Source organism: Stigmatopora argus, chromosome 14 (assembly GCF_051989625.1).
Source record: "Stigmatopora argus isolate UIUO_Sarg chromosome 14, RoL_Sarg_1.0, whole genome shotgun sequence".
NCBI classification, from domain to species: Eukaryota; Metazoa; Chordata; class Actinopteri; order Syngnathiformes; family Syngnathidae; genus Stigmatopora; species Stigmatopora argus.
The window spans coordinates 2,454,077-2,472,136 of NC_135400.1; the positions used below are offsets into that span (position 1 = coordinate 2,454,077).

At 40.4% G+C, this 18,060-nt stretch overlaps 1 protein-coding gene across 3 annotated transcripts in view; it reads right to left on the minus strand.

The window, feature by feature from the left end:
• Positions 1 to 18,060, minus strand: part of carm1 (coactivator-associated arginine methyltransferase 1) — a 159,154-nt gene that overhangs the window by 89,078 nt on the left and 52,016 nt on the right. For all 3 annotated transcript variants that reach the window (XM_077619877.1, XM_077619876.1, XM_077619878.1), the window contains exons 5-7: positions 10,039 to 10,149; positions 9,736 to 9,913; positions 9,505 to 9,595 (exon numbers count right to left, since the gene is read on the minus strand). In XM_077619877.1, the coding sequence (XP_077476003.1) occupies positions 9,505 to 9,595; positions 9,736 to 9,913; positions 10,039 to 10,149 (380 nt within the window). The remainder of the gene's footprint in view (positions 1 to 9,504; positions 9,596 to 9,735; positions 9,914 to 10,038; positions 10,150 to 18,060) is intronic.

Below are 18,060 nucleotides of genomic sequence, written 5' to 3' on the forward strand. Positions count from 1 at the left end.
GCATTGGGAATGCCTATTGTGTGAACCTAACATATTGGTCCGTCGAGCCTGGTAGTCAATATACCGAAGGAATTCAGGCACTTAGTCGACATCTGGGAAAGACCGTGGCCACCGCATCTAAGACCCTTTGCGGGCTGGAGTTCAGCTGAGCGCCTGGGTTCCCGACAGTTGAAGACTCATCCTAAAAGAGTTATAGACATCTCTGGTAAGTCCACATGAATGTATGCATTCGTGAGGAATTTCCAAATGTGGGTGAATCATTCACGTGAAGGTCCATTCGTGAGGGGGGTCCGAATGGATGAGATCGCGTCCAGAGGACGGCGACGATAAAACCCTGTAAATACTAGTCACTAACAGGTGAAGAGACGGAGTATTAGTCTACAAAACTGAAGGGCGTAGGTGTCCTGTACCTAAGCCGGTCGGTACTTAAGCTCCGAGAGTATACTTGTGTCTTGCATGTGTAATGATAACCTGAGGAAAACAAACGAAGGGGGAAGGAAAAATAAAAATAACGGGGAAATTACTGCCCTGATTACACACCTGTTTCAAAATGGGGAGATTGAATAGCAAGGCGGTTAGTGAAGACGATCCGAAACAGCGTCTGGTGTGTGAGGATTGGAAATTTGTTGAGAATCAAAGCGCTTCCAAGGTTAAACACCTACATTTATGGATAAACAAATATGGGTTTGCTGGCCAGCTTAATATACATAAAATAGTACACGTGCAGGACAACATTTGCACTAAACGAAGGGGTGATCTATATAAAGTGACGAAAGATGGATATGATACTAATTTTTGGTTGTTAATGGCAACGACAGGGCACGATGGGAATGGAAAGAAAGCAGAGCGAGTTGTTTTGTTTCAGAGAAAAGTAAAAAAAAAATACGAGACGAAGGAGTGAAATGTATGACGGAAAAAGCATTGTTTTAATTATTTACAAATTTATCTAATTGCGGAAACTCTTAAATTGTGCCTATTATTTACCGTAATTACTCGAATATAACGCGCACTCGAAAATAACACGCAGGTAATTTTGGGCCAAAAAAATCTGGAAAAACGCAGTACTCGAATATAGTGCGCACCTAAAATTTCCCGCTGACGAAAATCAGAAATATTACCTTTTTTTCTTCGTTTCACGATTGTTTTGTTCAAACAAATTTATTCATTAGAATCCTTCAAATGAAGAGTTCCTCTCTCTCTTTGTCTGTCCTCTCATACATCTCTTCGTTGAGAATCCTATCAACGTCCACGCTTCCTTCATCCACTTCCTCTTCCTCCCACAACACATCATCCGATTGGCTTTACGAGATGACGTAAAATCCGTGCGTCAAAGTGAGTTTGACAATGCTTTTTTCGATCGAAAATTTGTAATTTATTTTAGTTATTGATTATAACACTGAACTGAGAGAGGGTGAACTGAGACGGGTACGAGGCTAGAGGGGGGCAGTGGTGGTCTCGGCTTTACGAGATGACGTAAAATCCGTGCGTCGGCTTCACGAGATGACGTAAAATCCGTGCGTCGGCTCTACGAGATGACGTAAAATCCGTGCGTCAAAGTGAGTTTGACAATGCTTTTTTCGATCGAAAATTTGTAATTTATTTTATTCAATTCAATTTCAATTCAATTTATTTGGCAAGAAAAAGCACCAGGCTAAGGGCCATGTAACAAGACACAAAAAATAAATAAAAAAATAAAAAATAAAAAAAAACAAAAAAAAAACAATAATTGTTATTGATTATAACACGCACCCCCAACTATTGGAATTAATTATATGGCAAAAATGTGCGTGTTATATTCGAGTAATTACGGTATATTGGCATTACGGCAGATAAACCGAAAATGTGTTGTGTGAGTTGGGTTAGAGACTTCGTTTAGGACTGTGGTGTGTCCAAGCAATGAATTGTTTGGCGTCTAGTGGAATGGTGTTGTGAATTTTGTAAGGTTTCTGGATGTTAGTTCAGTGGGTTGATCGTCTGATTTGGGTAGACGTCATCCCGAATTTAGTAAAGATTGTCTGTGGAAGTGAAATGTGAGGGTGTCAGGAAGTAGAAATCAGTCTTTAAACGATTCTCAAATTAAAACATTGGCGGATCCCTTCCGTGATGACATTACATCAATTGGCCCTTGGGGTTGCTGAAGAAAACTTGTGTGTGCAAAAAATGTTTTTTGCTATGGGATAAAGTTGTGCTTGCAGCATATTTTGAGATTATGGAGTCTCAGCAAATTGTGTCATGTGGTTGGAAACCGGACGGGGATTTATTTTATTATGGACTAATGGTAGTCTTCTCCAAAGTAAAACATTGGCGGACCCCTTCCGTGAAGACATTACATCAATTGGCCCTTGGGGTTGCTAAAGCAAACTTGTGTGCAAAAAAATGGTTTTTGCTTTGGGATAAAGTTGTGCTTGCATCATATTTTGAGATTATGGAGTCTTGGCAAATTGTGTGATGTGGTTGGATACCGGATGAGGATTTAGTTTATTATGGACTTAGGGTAGTCTTCTCTAAAATGCAATATTCACAGCTAAAAAGCAACATTTCAAACATGATACCTCGCTGGGGAGGCATTTGTAAACAGAGCAAAACAAGGACTTTGTGACAAATAAGATGTGTGTGTGAGAGGAGAAATCCTGGTTTTGCATCGAGTCTAAAGCTCACAGTTAGCGGCTAAGAGCGTGCTTCCGTTAAAATTAAAATTTAAAAAAATCAGAATAAGACCAAAACATGGTCCGCAGGAAATGCAGGGTTCTGCGGTTACTTTCGCAATTTTCGGATTTTACACAAGGATGTCTTTCAAGGTGATAGACAATCTGTTTGGTAAAAGATTGGTTAGTTTGGCTTCGAAATTGGGAATAGGGCAAGATAGCCATTTTTGACCTATTTGTTGATTACAAAGGGCTCTTAGATAAAGAAAACTAGCTTTTGGAGGATAAGATTATTAATACTGTTTTTGAATGGTTGGTTTGTTCAAAATACTTTTACACGAGGGATTAGTTGGTTAGAGAAAAAGGATGAGAAAATTGACAATATTATGACATATTGGTAACAATTTGTGGGTCCTTTATTAAACACTGAAATTTGTCATTAGGAAATGCCAAGTGAAAGGTTATTTTCTCTAATTTACTTATTGTAGGTTTTAATTGTGGTAACAGTGAGCTACAGAAAATGGCTCTTATCATAAGTAAATCCTTGGTGGGGGGGGTGAGACGAGTCGGTTGCAGGAGGAACTCAGCCAGTGATTTTAGCTGTCCTTGGGTAGGTTAGCAATATGGGAGTGATTTGCAAATTAGATCTTAAGTATTAAGAATTATTTGGTATTATTAATGATATCAAACATGAAAACAACAATGTATAAACGGTATTCATCCAAATAACAAGGTAAATGGTACCTGGCTGGTTTAGATAAAATAATTGATTTAGGATAGGCATAATTTCCCTCGGACTGAAGAGGCAATGAGTGTTTTCAGTGCACGGAAGACATTCCCTGTTCTGTCCTGGGCGGGTGGAATATGCTTTGGCATCGGTCATATTGATGACTATTAGAATATTACGGACTGCATAAGCATCGAACAATTGATGTCAACCAAATGAGGTTGCTTTCTGTTGCTTTAAAGCAGGGGTCTCAAACTCAATTTACCTGGGGGCCGCTAGAGGCCGAGTCTGGGTGAGACTGGGCCGCATCAGGATTTCCACAAGAAAAGCACTGATAAAACATTCCAACGTTATCAAATATCTTTATTTTTTAACAAAAAATAATGAATTAAATAAATTAACTTAAAGATGAATAAAAAAATCAATCAATCAGTAATACAAAAATAAAATAATAATAATGAGCATACAGTAGATATACACTGGCTGGCTAAGTAGAGAAAATGAATTATTTTTATTCCGTTTCAAATGTCTGTATTAACAGCTCTTTAACCTTTAACTTTCTGAACTTGAATGGAACATTGAACATGAAATATTCTGAACACGGCTTCTCTTGCCTACTCCTTGCTGCTAGAGACCTGGCAGCGCTTCTTCTCACATAGCTGAGTCACATTTGGCTTGAGGGAGGAAGCAGTAGAGACCCTCAGTAGAGCTTGAAGATGCTCATCAGTAAGTCTGGACCTGTACTTGGAGTTATTGAAGTTCAAGGTGGAGAAGAGCTTCTCACACAAGTATGTGCTCCCAAAAAGGCACATGGTCCGCTTGAACTTTCGGGAAAGTTCAGGGAAGCTGGGGGTCAACTCTCTCAAAAATTGCCCAAGCTTGTCTGCTTCTCCACTCACCTCCCTGAACTTGGCTTTGAGTGCAGAGTTGCACTGCAGGTCAATGAGCTCCATTTGAAGCTCAGGAGGGGCATCTTGCACATCAAAGGAGAAGGGGTCCGCAAAAATTTGAAATGTGGCTGTGTGTGTCTTGAAGTCTGCAAATCTGTGATCAAATTCCTCCTGTAGCTTTGAAATGGCCTCAACATACTTCTCACCACTGAATGGTGTGCCTGCATCCACGAGAGCCTTGCATGCTGGGAAATGGCAAAGGTTTGTCTGAGAGAGCTGGGCTTTCCATAACACAAGTTTAGTGCAGAATGCTCTCACGTTGTCATAGGCAGCACTGACAAGTTGCCCCTGGCCTTGTAGCTTCTTGTTCAGTACATTAAGCTCATGTGTGATATCAACAAGAAAACCCAAGTCCATGAGCCATTTGGGATCACTTAGCACAGGAACAGCAACCCCGTCTATCTCCATGAAGTCTTTTACTTCTGCTCTCAACTCAAAAAATCTCTTCAACACGTTTCTCCTGCTGAGCCAACGTACCTCAGTAAAGTAGAGCACATCCCCATATTCTGACTCCATTTCCTCTAAAAAAGCACAGAACCTTCTGTGCTTTAAGCCCCTGGATCTGATTTGGTTGATGCATTTCACAACGACAGACAACACATTGTCAAACTTCAGGCATCTGCTGCAAAGGGCCTGCTGATGTATAATGCAGTGCAGAGCTATGGCCTCCTCCACACCCTCCTTTTCCAGTTTTTTTTGAACAAGTGCTACCAGTCCATTCTTCCTCCCTGTCATTGATGGGGCTCCATCGGTTGTTATTCCAACAAAGCTCTTCCATGGCAAACCAGCATTCTCAATGGCATCACACAGCTGGTGAAATATTTCCTTAGCGGTGGTCTAGCCATGGATTGGAATTACTGTGAGCAACTCCTCCATTACTTTAAAATTGTCATCAACACCACGGACATATATTGCGAGCTGGGCAGTGTCTGTGATGTCTGTGGTCTCATCAAGAGCCACTGAATATACACTGAAACATTGTGCTTTCTCACACAGTTGATCATAAATGTCACTTGACAGGTGAGAAATGCGCTCTGCCACGGTGTTGGCAGAAAGGCTGATGTGGTTGAACAGACTTTTCTTTTCTGGACAGACAATATGTGCAGCCTGTAATATGCACTTTTTGATAAATTCACCTTCTGTGAATGGCTTTCCTGCTTCAGCAATCAACTCACAAACGGCGTAGCTAGCTTCGACTGCTGCATTACTGTCTTTGGTAGCCTTCTTGAAGAAATCCTGTTGCCTCAGAAGACATGTTTTAAGACTGGCAACCTGGTTGGCTCTCTCATCTCCCTGGTATTTTTCGTACTCCTCAGCATGTCTCGTAGTATAATGACGTTTCAAATTGTATTCCTTGTGCACCGCAACTTTTTCAGTGCAAATGAGACACGTCGGGCTGCCCCTGTGTTCAACAAAGAAATATTGCACTCCCCACTTTTCTTGAAACTGTCTGTGCTCATCACCGACCTTTCTCTTCACGGCAGGCTTTGAAAGAGACATCTCTGGGGCTCTGTAATTATTACAGTGTAATATGTTTTTCCACTTGGAATGAGTCTCGGGTTGATCTTTCACTTTCAGTCGCGCGGGTTTGTGGCGCATGCGCACTTTCGCTCTCCGTTTCACTCGCGGAGATGGCTACACTGACACAGGCTGGATCACGGATCATAGCGCCTCATTCAGTTCTATGCTGAGAGCAGCGGAGGAGAGTGCGCGCCGAGCGGAGTGATCGGCTTCACGGCTTCTCCTTCGCCCAGCTGATTGGAGGAATGAATGAGTGAGTGAGCGAGGCACTGGACAGCCCGGCCGATGTCCCGCCCTCCAGAGCCGTATACCTCACCGTGATTGGTTCATTCAGCTCCGAACACAACAAGTGTCATTCATATCAATCTTGCGGGCCGCACAAACATTAATCTTTCATATTAAGACGGGGGCCGCAAATTATCGTCCCGAGGGCCGCAGTTGGCCCGCGGGCCGCGAGTTTGAGACCCCTGCTTTAAAGGCATTCAAATAGAGAACTTTAGCTTAAAACTTACAGACTTGGCATTGGAATTATGGGGTTTAATGCAGCTAAATGTTAGAGTTTAGAGATAACGATTGGCAAGGACAATCTTACATAAGTGGGAAATTGACAATTCTCCAAGGTCCAAAATATAGCTAAAAAACAGATTACGGGAACTACGGCAAGCAGCCCCCGACTCAATTTCCCCCGTAGAAAAAGTAGTGCGCAGTGACTGCTGGGATATATAGTTCTTTTGTCAACCAATTGACAGCGGCCGTCGATTAGTAGGGTGGATTTACAAAAGAACTCCTGCCACTAGATGTTGGCGTCAACATAGCATTCAGAGCTAGACTGCGAACTATATGTATACCGTATTTTCACGACTATATGGCGCACCGCATTTAAAGGTGCAGTGTCAGTAACGAGTGCTATTTCTGTATTTGACATACACACAAGACGCACCGAATTTAAAGCCGCAGCCAGGCATAGCAAAACATACACCAGCTTAAACATATACTAGCTTAAACATACGGACACACGCTAAAAACACGTTTTTAAAAAGGCAACGGAAGCAAAACTGAGTTTGGTTGTACTTTATTTAGCCATTTTACAATGTACTCACGTCATCATCACCCACAAATCCATCAAAGTCCTCATTTTCTGTGTCCGAATTGAACAATTGTCCAAATGAGTCATTGAAAACGCCGGGTTCCCTCTCTTCTTTGTCAGAGTCACTGTCATTGCCATGTGGCTCCACAGAAATGATGCCGGATTTGGCAAAAGCTCGAACCCCAGTGCAAGCAGACACGTTAGTCCAAGCGGCCACAATCCATTCGCAAATAGTAGCGTAACTAGCCCGGCACTGCCTGCCACCCTTCGTAAAACTGTGTTTGCCAGCTATCATCCATTGTTCCCATGCCGCTCGCAACTTTGCTTTGAACGCCCGGTTGATGCCGTTGTCCAGCGGTTTTCAAGCATCTGTTGTTAGTGCCTTTAACAACAGTGCAAGCAGACACGTTCATCCAAGCGGCCACAATCCATTTGCAAATAGTGGCGTAACTAGCCAGGCGCTGCCTGCCACCCTTCGTAAAGCTGTGTTCGCCAGCTATCATCCATTGTTCCCATGCCGCTCGCAACTTTGCTTTGAACGCCCGGTTGATGCCGATGTTCAGCGGTTTTCAAGCATCTGTTGTTAGTGCCTTTAACAACAGTACAAGCAGACACGTTCGTCCAAGCGGCCACAATCCATTCGCAAATAGTGCCGTAACTAGTCCGGCGCTTTAGTTAAGCCTCCGGGAATGACGGCAAGGTCAGAGTTCATTTTCGTTACTTGGTTTTTCACCGCTGCTGCGAGATGGGCACACGCAAATCAACTTAGCTTCTTCTTCTTGACTTGGCGAAGCTCGTTCTCCATACCGTCTGACCCCACCCACGTCCGCCTTCTCTCTATATAAGAAGCGTGTCGGCAAGAAGTGCTCCCAGTCAGGCTTTAGAGCTTACACATGGTGCTCCGCATTATAAGGTGCCCTGTCTATTTTGGAGAAAATTCAAGACTTTTTAGTGCGCCTTATAGTCGTGAAAATACGGTAAATAGATTATATATGGATCAATATTGAGCCGCAACAGCTCTCGCAACTACGGCAAGCAGCCCCCGACTCTATTTCCGGTGTGCGGTGAATGCTGAGATATATAAAACGGCATTTCATTTTCGGTTGAGCTCAATCTAGCACATTAATTCTATGTTCGCCGTCATTCCAAGTGGAAGTCTCAACTGTGGTCCGAGCTTTCAGGAAGGCAGAAATTACTGACTATTAATGACGACTTTGGTGAGACAGAGACGTGCGTGTTGGATGCCGCATTTGCCCACCCGTTCAACATGAGTTATTATGCTATTGCTGTGTCACGAAAATACTAAATAAAATAAAAACTGTATTCATGTTGGGAGTGAATGGAGTTGTCAGAAAGCTGATTTGTAATCTATTAATAAAGTTTGGCTGACCTATCTGACTGTTTTGTTGACATTCCCTTTAGCGCAGCACAATCTAGTGGATGCATAACGTAACCCCAGCCTCTACTGTAGACCCATATAATGCGGTGCGGTAGACCAGTGTAATGCAGTGCGGTAGACCAATGTAATGCGGAGCGGTGCGTCTTAATATATGGAAATAAAATTAAAATGTCTCATTCATTGAGGGTGCGCCTTAGTCGTGAAAATACGGTAAATGCTTTGCTCCTTAATTAGACTAAACAAATGGGAAGCCGAATCCACTTGGACTGCTGGAATGTGGAGAAGATCCTTCGGCTGCACATGATTTTCATTTGTTTTGACGATTTGACGTCTCACTTCTGTTCCCCCCCTCCCTTGAGAGTTGAGACGTCCATTGTAACTAGGGTCCTTGAAGTTAATAAACAAGAAAAGAAGCGTGTGACGCCAGAACGAAGCGGGGACTAGACCTCACCGGTTCGATTTCTCATTGCAAGAAAAAATCCAGAGGATTGTCTTTTCTCTTTATTTGTGTGTGAATTGGGAATGCCTATTGGTGAACCTATCAGACGCAATGGATAATTTTGTTTGAAATATGTATATTTCGAGACCTGGAAGGATTCTTAGATCTCTTTTGGAGAAAAGGGGCCGTTGGCAGAATGAAGCCGCTGGTTATGGGTATCTTAGAATGTCACTAAATTATTTCACAAAAGTTGAGTCCAAACATCGAAAGTGCGACATGTTTCGTTGGGTTTGTCTGCCCTAGTCTGTCTTGTTCTTGTCTTTGTTAAGTGTTTTCACCTGTTTTTTAATCACTTGTGTGTCCCAAAATTATAAGACCACTACCGACTAAAGCACTACCCAATAAAAGATCCAAGTGAGGGCTCCCTGTTGTGTACCTTATCGGTCCTTATGAATGCATGTGAGCCAAACAGAGAAAACGTAATTGACTAAAACCTCGACAGCGCTCTCTCATCACATCGTCCCAATCCCTCAAGCCTGCAGGTAATGTTCAAGACATTAGTCCACATGACTAATAATAGTCTCTCTAAAGTAAATGCAGGACGTGCCAGAAGAGGTTATTGATTGGTTAAAAATGCTGCAAGATGTTAAGGAAAGCCAATAAAAATATATACATACCGACATATACACACACATTTAAAACAGATGTACATAATTTCTTGCCTCTTTCTCCTCACCAGAAATTGGCTTTTGTGAACTGCTCCATGTATAGCTGCTCATCTGTGAAAGGAGCAATGTGAACATCCCCAACAGTGGGAAACATTTTACCTAGAAAGAAAGACAAAGAAAGAGAAAGACAGAGAAAGCAAATATAAAAAAATCATTAGAATTTCACAAACTTAAGGCAATTTTAAAAACATTTACTAATCATATTTTACAGTTTGTTTTCCCAATCAAATGTAGTTTACCATTGGGTTTAAGGAACTTCTTTGCATGCAAGTAGCTCTCTAGCATCCGTTCATTAAAAAGCATGTATCCCATTGGTTCAGATATAATGATGTCCACTTGTTCAGGGAGCGTCACCTCCTCTACCTTTCCTGGTACAACAACCACATGCTCCCCTAGACGGTTACTGTTAACCAGGACCTGTAGGGTAACACAGTTTCAATGAGTTAGCAATAATACAGTAGGTGAGCATGGTGAGAACAATATTCTTTTTTGGAAACGGGATTTCACTGGGTTTATTCAACAGATATTTATTTTGTATGTACCTCTGCATGCTGAGCCATTGTGCTTGCTTCCACAGCATAGACCTTCTTAGCGCCGGCCTGGGCCGCAAAAAAAGACAGAATTCCGGAGCCACATCCAACATCCAGCACAATCTGTAGAAACAATGCAAGCAATCAAGATTGTATACATGGATGATTTTTAAAAATGTGATCTAGAAAGTGCACATACGCAGTCAAAATGTGAACTACAATGGTACCTCTACTTACAGTTTCCATTCGTTCCAGAAGTAGCCTCGTGACTTGAAATGTTTGTAAACAGAGACATTTTACATTTACAGTGATCCCTTGAATATCACATATAACCTAGACCAGGCATGGCCACAAAAAATAATGGGATATGCAAATACACTCTCCCTTTGGATGGACGGGGGCGGAGAAGGAGACAATCGTTTGGCACTATTTAATTTTCTCCTGGACCATGGCTGTTCAGCACAGCTGTCGGGGAGTTCTTGATTCATGTGCCTTAGACCCTCATTCACCACAGAGTTGATACTTGCGTTTTTCCTGAGTGTACACACCATAATTCTGAATTGTTAAGTTGTTTGTTTACGTGCATATGTAGGCATGTTTCCTGTGCTCTTCAGTCTTTTCCTAAATGATCTGCCAAGCTGTTGTCCTTAGATTTTCACCTGCCAAATGCATACCGCTGATGCCGCTTTATGTCCATGTGAAAGACAAACAAAAACATGCTGCACGGCAAATGGCAGATGCAATGACAAGCGTGTATAACTGGCTTGAAAAATCCCAACTGCATTTAAACATATCTAAGACTGTCTGTGTTTACTTCTTGAAAAGAGCGACAACTGACAGTGATCCCAATGTTTTTGTCCAAGGTAAAACAATCATTGTAGTCCAAGAATTTAAATACCCAGGAAAGACTCTTTACTCACAACTTGTCTTTAAACGACAGATTAAAAAAAGACTCCGAATAGAATTAAATTCAATTTGTCCAATTTTAGGTTCATTACAAACAATCTAAACCGAGTCAGCAAAACTGTATTTTTACACAATGATCATTTCACACGACTTAATGCCTAACAAGTTGGTCAACGGCCTGCAAGACAAGACTAAAACCAATTGTAACCGTTTATAAGCAAACGTTGAAAGTATTGGACAGAAAACCAATAACAATCTATCACTGACAGATATAAAAAAAACTGAACTGGGAAAATACTGTTAAATATGCTGATGCCACCTTAGTTTACAAAATCTTCCATCACAAAGCTCCTGGCTCTAGAGCTGACTGTGTAGTTCCCTTCAGAAAGAGTCCATTCAGCCAAAGCACCTTCTGTGTTTGTGCCTCACAGACCTGGAACTCAATACCAATTAACATACGTGAATTCCTGTTTCTGAACCATTTCACCAATTATCTTATAGCCTGGCTGTTGGATGAACAACATAGTGATCACAACACTGTTTGGAACTGTGCTACTTGTCTGTGTGCGTGTGTGTGTATCTGTCTCATTGTTTCTATGCCTAATTGTTTTAATCTTCAACCTGCCCAAGGGACTAAAGATGGCATGCGTAACCTTAACATGTGAAGGCACTATTACTGGTGAAAGGTACATATAACTCCAGGAGAAACATCCTGCGATCCAAGCAACGTCTTTATCATGGATTTCAATTCATTTATTTCAAAAACGGAAAACCACAAACCAAATCATTTGCTTAGTTAAAGAGCGGTAACTTGACTGGATTGTGTGGTCCATAGTTCTCTCCCATTGTAAATGTGTGGTCCATCATGAAGAATAAAATATGACGAACTGTTGGCCATGTCAAGATGTACTTTTAGCAAACATTTGAAAAATAAATTCCACATAAAAGTTCAACAATTAATGCCCTCAGTTTCTAAACGTTGGTAAAAAATAAAAAATAAAAGGTGATGTAACACAATGGTAAACATGACCTTGTCACAGGTCTTTTGGGAGGTGCTGCAGCTATAAAATTCAAAGTTCATGATTATTTGCCAAATAAAGTTTATCAGTTTAAACCAGTGTTTCCCAACCACTGCGGTGCAGCACACTGGCGTACCATGAGCAATGGTAAGGTGTGCCGCTGGAAATTGCAAGAGGTCATACAATGTAATATTCAGAGAGAAAATTAATATGAATATAACGAGGTACATATAAAATTTAACTATTACAAGGTTAAAATCAAAATATGATGAACGTTAAATTATAGATTATACTATTAAAGATTCAAATTGTGAAATGTTTTTTTGGTCGCTTATTTTTCTCTAACATGAACTGGAAGTTATTTGGTTTCTAGGGCATCAACTTTTGCCGACGTAAAGTCTGTGTGAGCACAAATTTTTTTTGTTTTAATATTAGAAGAATTACCGTATTTTCACGACTATTCGGCGCATTGTATTTTAAGCCGCAGCGTCAGTTATGAGTGCTATTTCTGTATTTCAGACACACAAAGCACGCACCGTTTCATTAGACGCATATATATTATATATGGATGAACATCGAAACGCAATAGCGCTGGCTACCGGAAGCAGCCTATTTCCGGGTTCCGGTGCGCAGTGACTGCTGGGAAATATAGTTCTTGCACACTACACCCACACGCTAAAAACATGTTTTAGAAAGGCAACGGAAGCAAAACGGAGTTTGGTTGTACTTTATTTAGACATTTTACAACTCACTCACGTCATCATCACCCACAAATCCCTCAAAGTCCTCATTTTCTGTGTCCGAATTAAACAATTGCCCAAACGAGCCTTCCAAAAAGCCGGGTCCCCTCTCTTCGTTCTCAGAGTCACCGTCATTTCCATCAATCCATTCACAAATAGTAGCGTAAGAAGCCCGGCGCTGCCTGCCACTTTTCGTGAAGCCAGGCATGGTATATATATATATTTTTATGGATGATTATCGAACCGTAATAGCGCTGTCTACGAAAGCAGCCACAGACGCTATTTCCGGTGCGCAGTGACTGCTGGGATAAATAGTCCTTTTGTCATTACACCCAGGGTGACGGCTGTGATAACTTTGCACTAAAAATATCAATATACTACAACGGCGAACACACTAATTTGGTGCTACATGTACCAAATGCACGCTACACCCGCACGCTAAAAACGCATTTTTAAAAAGGCAACGGAAGCAAGACTGAGTTCGGTTGTACTTTATTTAGCCATTTTACAACGTACTCACGTCATCATCACCCACAAAACCATCAAAGTCCTCATTATCTGTGTCCGAATTGAACATTTGTCCATCGAAAACGCTGAGTTTAATACGTTCGTCCAGGCGGCCACAATTCATTCCCAAATGGTAGCTAGCTAGTAGCTAGCGTAACTATTCCAAGGCTGTCTTCCATGATTCGCAACTGTGTTGATGCCAATCGCCAGGTCTCAATCCGTTCACAAATGGTAGCTCGCTAGTAGCTAGCGTAACTAGTATTCCAAGGCTGTCTTCCATGCTTCGCAACTGTGTTGATGCCGATCGCCAGGCCAGAGTCCATTCGCAAATAGTAGCTAGCTAGTGTTGATGCCGATCGGCAGGCCACAATCCATTGGGTGTATTGACAAAAAAAAACTACATATCCCAGCAGTCACTGCGCAGTACTTTATCTACGGGAAAATAGTAGAGTCGGGGGCTGCTTGCCATAGTTGTCCTATCGACGGATTTATTTTATTTTATCGTGATAACAGTTTTAGTATTGGTCCATCTAAAAAGCGCACTGGATTATAAGGTGCCCTGTCTATTTTGGAGAAAATTTCCGACTTGTATGTGCGCCTTATAGTCGTGAAAATACGGTAAGTAATATTTGGAGAAAAGTTACAAATTTATGCAATTAAAAACATTACATTATTTATTTTTGCATCACTCTAACCGTAAATTCTTCAGGGTGGGCAGACATTCAACTTTTGGTGATATTAGGTCAGTGTGGAAACATTCGATTTTGGAATAATTTTGAAGGCTTATGTGATTCCTGCTGATAAAACTTTGATGTGGATGACTATTGTTAATATAGACGACATAGTTTTAAATTAAAAGATTTTTTAGATGGTGGTGTCCCTTGAGTTTTTTTCAATGCAAAAAAATGTGCCGCGGCTCAAAAAAGGTTGGGAAACACAGGTTTAAACATTAAATACACTTTGTAGTGTATTCCATTATTTTGAGTATGACTTATTTAATAATTTCCGCATTATAAGGCGCACCTTCAACTAATGACATACATTGGTACATTGAGATACGAACTTAATGCGTTCCGGGACTGAGTTCATATGTTGATTTACTCGTATCTTAAATCAAGGTTTCCCATGGAAATGACTTAAAAACAAATTAATTTGTTCCAACCCTCTGCAAAACACAAAAAACAGGGTATTGGAATGGAAAAAACATTTTTATGTGTTCTAATTCGCCATCTATTAACAGAGTAAGAAATAACTAGTGGATATGATGCTTAATAGTACTAAAATTAGACGTATTACACGGAGGGGAGACAGAGAGGGACAGAGAGACACAGAGTGTGAGAGACTTTTGCAAGGCAATGCGCTCGTAACAACATGAACAAATTTAAATGAACTTGGATTACGACAGACACACTCAAAAATGAGTTTAATCTAACCTTACACTAAACTTAATTCTAATTTTGTTTTAAATTCTTATACATTTTTTCTCCCGTGTTGGCTCTATTTGCCCTGCCTTCACCCTGACTTTGAGCTGCAGTTTTTAAAAGGAACCCATCAGGGGTTGTTTGCTTGTCTTCCCTTCAAAATATTCCGAAAATGATGCACACAAATGTCCTCATAATAGGACCACTTGCCAACGGGAAGGAGTATACTCCTCTCGTATTGGCGAGCAAGCACCATTCTGCACTGACTAAAGCGGGGAAAAAACACTGAAAAAAAATGCAACATTGCTCGTTGAGACATTTACACGAGGGCGTTGCGACGAGATGATGTTCTAATAAGCGTATGCTGTATGTTCGTATATCAAAATTTGTCTCATATTTTAAGGTAAATATTTGCTCAAATTTCACTCGTATCTCAAATTGCTCGTATGTCAGGGAACTCGTATGTCAAGGTATTACTGTATCTTAAAATGTTTTCCATGTATAAGGCGCACCGCATTATAAGGCGCTACAGTAGTTACGTTATGCATCCATTAGATGGTGCTGCGCGAGATGAAACATCTTTTGGTTTTTCAATAACACATTCCATTTATTAATTATTAATTTATTACTGTTATTAGCAGCTATTTTGTTCAATACGTCGCAAGCCGATAGATGTATTAACACCAAATTTACAGAAACGATAGGTAATTACCTTGTGTTTAACGAACACCTTTTAGTTTTTCAATAACACACTCCATTTATTAATTATTAATTAATTAATATTATTAGCACCTAATATCTTCAATAGTTCAAGAGAGCAGCAAGCTAACATTTCAGGTCAGGCATACTCGTCAATAATACTTGCAAATGCTCAAAACTTGTAGCGAGAGAATCTTAACATGAACACACACACACACGGAAGACGGAAAAAATATTTTTAAAGATTCCGAGGGATGAAAGAGCACAATGCTTTATAATTGGCTTTTTTTGTAGAAATGAAAACGCCATTTTATATATCCCAGCATGCACCGCGCACTACTTGATGTCAAACACAAAAATAGAACGTTAGAAAAAAGAAAAATCTAATACCTTTTTAGACATGAATCAGACAAAAAAATATTTTTAAAGATTCCAATGTATAAATGAGCACAATACTTTATAATAGGCTTCTTTTTGTAGAAACTGTATATATCCCAGCATGCACGCGCAATACTTGGTATCAAACACGAAAATAGAAAGTTAGAAAAAAGAAAAATCAATTAACATTTTAGACAAATCAGACAAAAAAACCATTTTTTAAGATTCCAAGGGATAAAAGAGCACAATGCTTTATAAGCTATATAGGGTTATTTTTTTGTAGAAATGAAAACACTGTTTTATATATCGCAGCATGCACCGCGCACTACTTCTACGGAGGAAAATGGAGTCAGGTGCTGCTTACCGTAGTTGCGAGACCTGTTGCGGCTCAAGATTGATCCATATATAAGAAGCACTGGATTATAAGGCGCATGGTCAGGTTTAGAAAAAATTGAAGGCTCTTAGGTGCACCATATAGTGCGGAAAATACGGTATATTCATGTTAATGAACATACATATGTAAATATGAAAGATTGTAGCCGAGGGCTAATTTCCATCTTTAGTCCCTTGTGTAGGCTGAAGATAAACAATGACACATACCAAGCACAGACACACACAGCACCATTTTAGACAGTGTTGTGATTGCAATTTTGTTCGTCGAACAGCCAGGCTTTAAATGATTTTCAGGGAGCATCACCTCCTCCACATTTCATGGTACACCTGGTACCTCGCTGAGCTTATTAAATGCAAGTTAAACATGAATTGCTAATGATTGAATTCTTTTTTTATTTTAAAATTAACACAACATTCCAATTTCAACTGAATTGGGGTTGTAGGTGCTTTTGTGAGCTGTCAGACACATGGCTATAACAGGTAGAGACCAAGCTTTTTGAAATAATGATGCATTTGGGTGACGGTGACTGTCAAAATCTTCTTACAGCAGGTGTGTATAGACTGACGTAGACTGGACGAAGATGGTTTTACCCCTTGACAATGTTAGTTTGCACTTTCTTAATTCTTGAAATTTTGACAACAATGGCTTGTTTTCATAGTTATAAGGTTTTAAATTAACGTATTTTCCGCACCATAAGGCACACTGCTTTATAAGGCGCACGTTCAATGAATTACACATTTAATTTTTTTCCATATATAAGGCGCACTGCACCGCATTATACGGGTCTATAGTAGAGGCTGGGGTTACGTTAGGCATCCACTAGATGGTGCTGCGCTAAAGGGAATGTCAACAAAACAGTCAAATAGGTCAGTCAAACTGTATTATTCGATTCCAATATAGCTTTCTGACAACTCCATTCACTCCCAAAATGAATAAACAACGGTTTTATTATTTTCTCTGAGGTAAAGTATCAGTATTTTCGTGACAAGGTTTATCTTTTAACAACAGCAAGGTATAACATGTAAGTGCAACATTTATATCACATAGTGGAGGGGAACATTTCCTCCATGCAGTAAACACGTAAAAAACATTCTGATGCTGTTACAGTAATTAAATGTTATTACAATCACAATATAGTAATACTCGTAATAGTGCAAAGCAATATCAATAAAATTAATAAGTCAATATCAATAAAATTAATAAGTCAAATAATAACTCCATTTTCCCCCATGCGCGGTGCCTACTGGGATATAAATGTTGTTCACGCGCATGAACCGTGCGTGCTCTCACGTACACAATGAGGCACTATAACATTCAGCTGTTGATGTCCATATTCACAATATGACCAACCTTGTTCAACTGTAAACACAAAAGAAACACGTAAAGCTCACTTTATCAGTTCATTCCTCATCTATGAATCCCCCGAATTCTTCGTCTTCAGTGTCCGAATTGAACAGCTGGGCGAATGCGGCATCCAACACCAGGCTCCGACTCATCAAAGTCGTCATTAATTGAGCCCGTGTCGCTTTGGTTGTCTGGCAGCTGAGTGACAATTACTGCCTTCCTGAAAGCTCGAACCACAGTTGAAACTGATAAATCAGCCCAGGCATTTACGATCCACTGGCAGATATTGGCATATGTCCTCCAGTGCTGTCTTCCAAGGGGCATAATGGACTCGGCGGCTGCTTGCAGTCGTTGCGAGACCTGTTGCGGATCAATATTGATCCATGTATAATATATAGTTTGCAGTCTAGCTAAAATACGGGAAGTAAAAACAGTCGAAACTGACTTCTGAGATTGGCTGGCAACTGACCCTGGATCTCACGTGACCCATGTAGTGAGGATAAGCGGCTAGAAAAATTGAATGAATTGAAAATTGTCATGATTGTTTTGTTTGACAAAACAAAGATTGTGACATTTTTTTAAATTGTTAATAAGTGGTTTATGTTTATAAAACAGAGCTTTGCAAT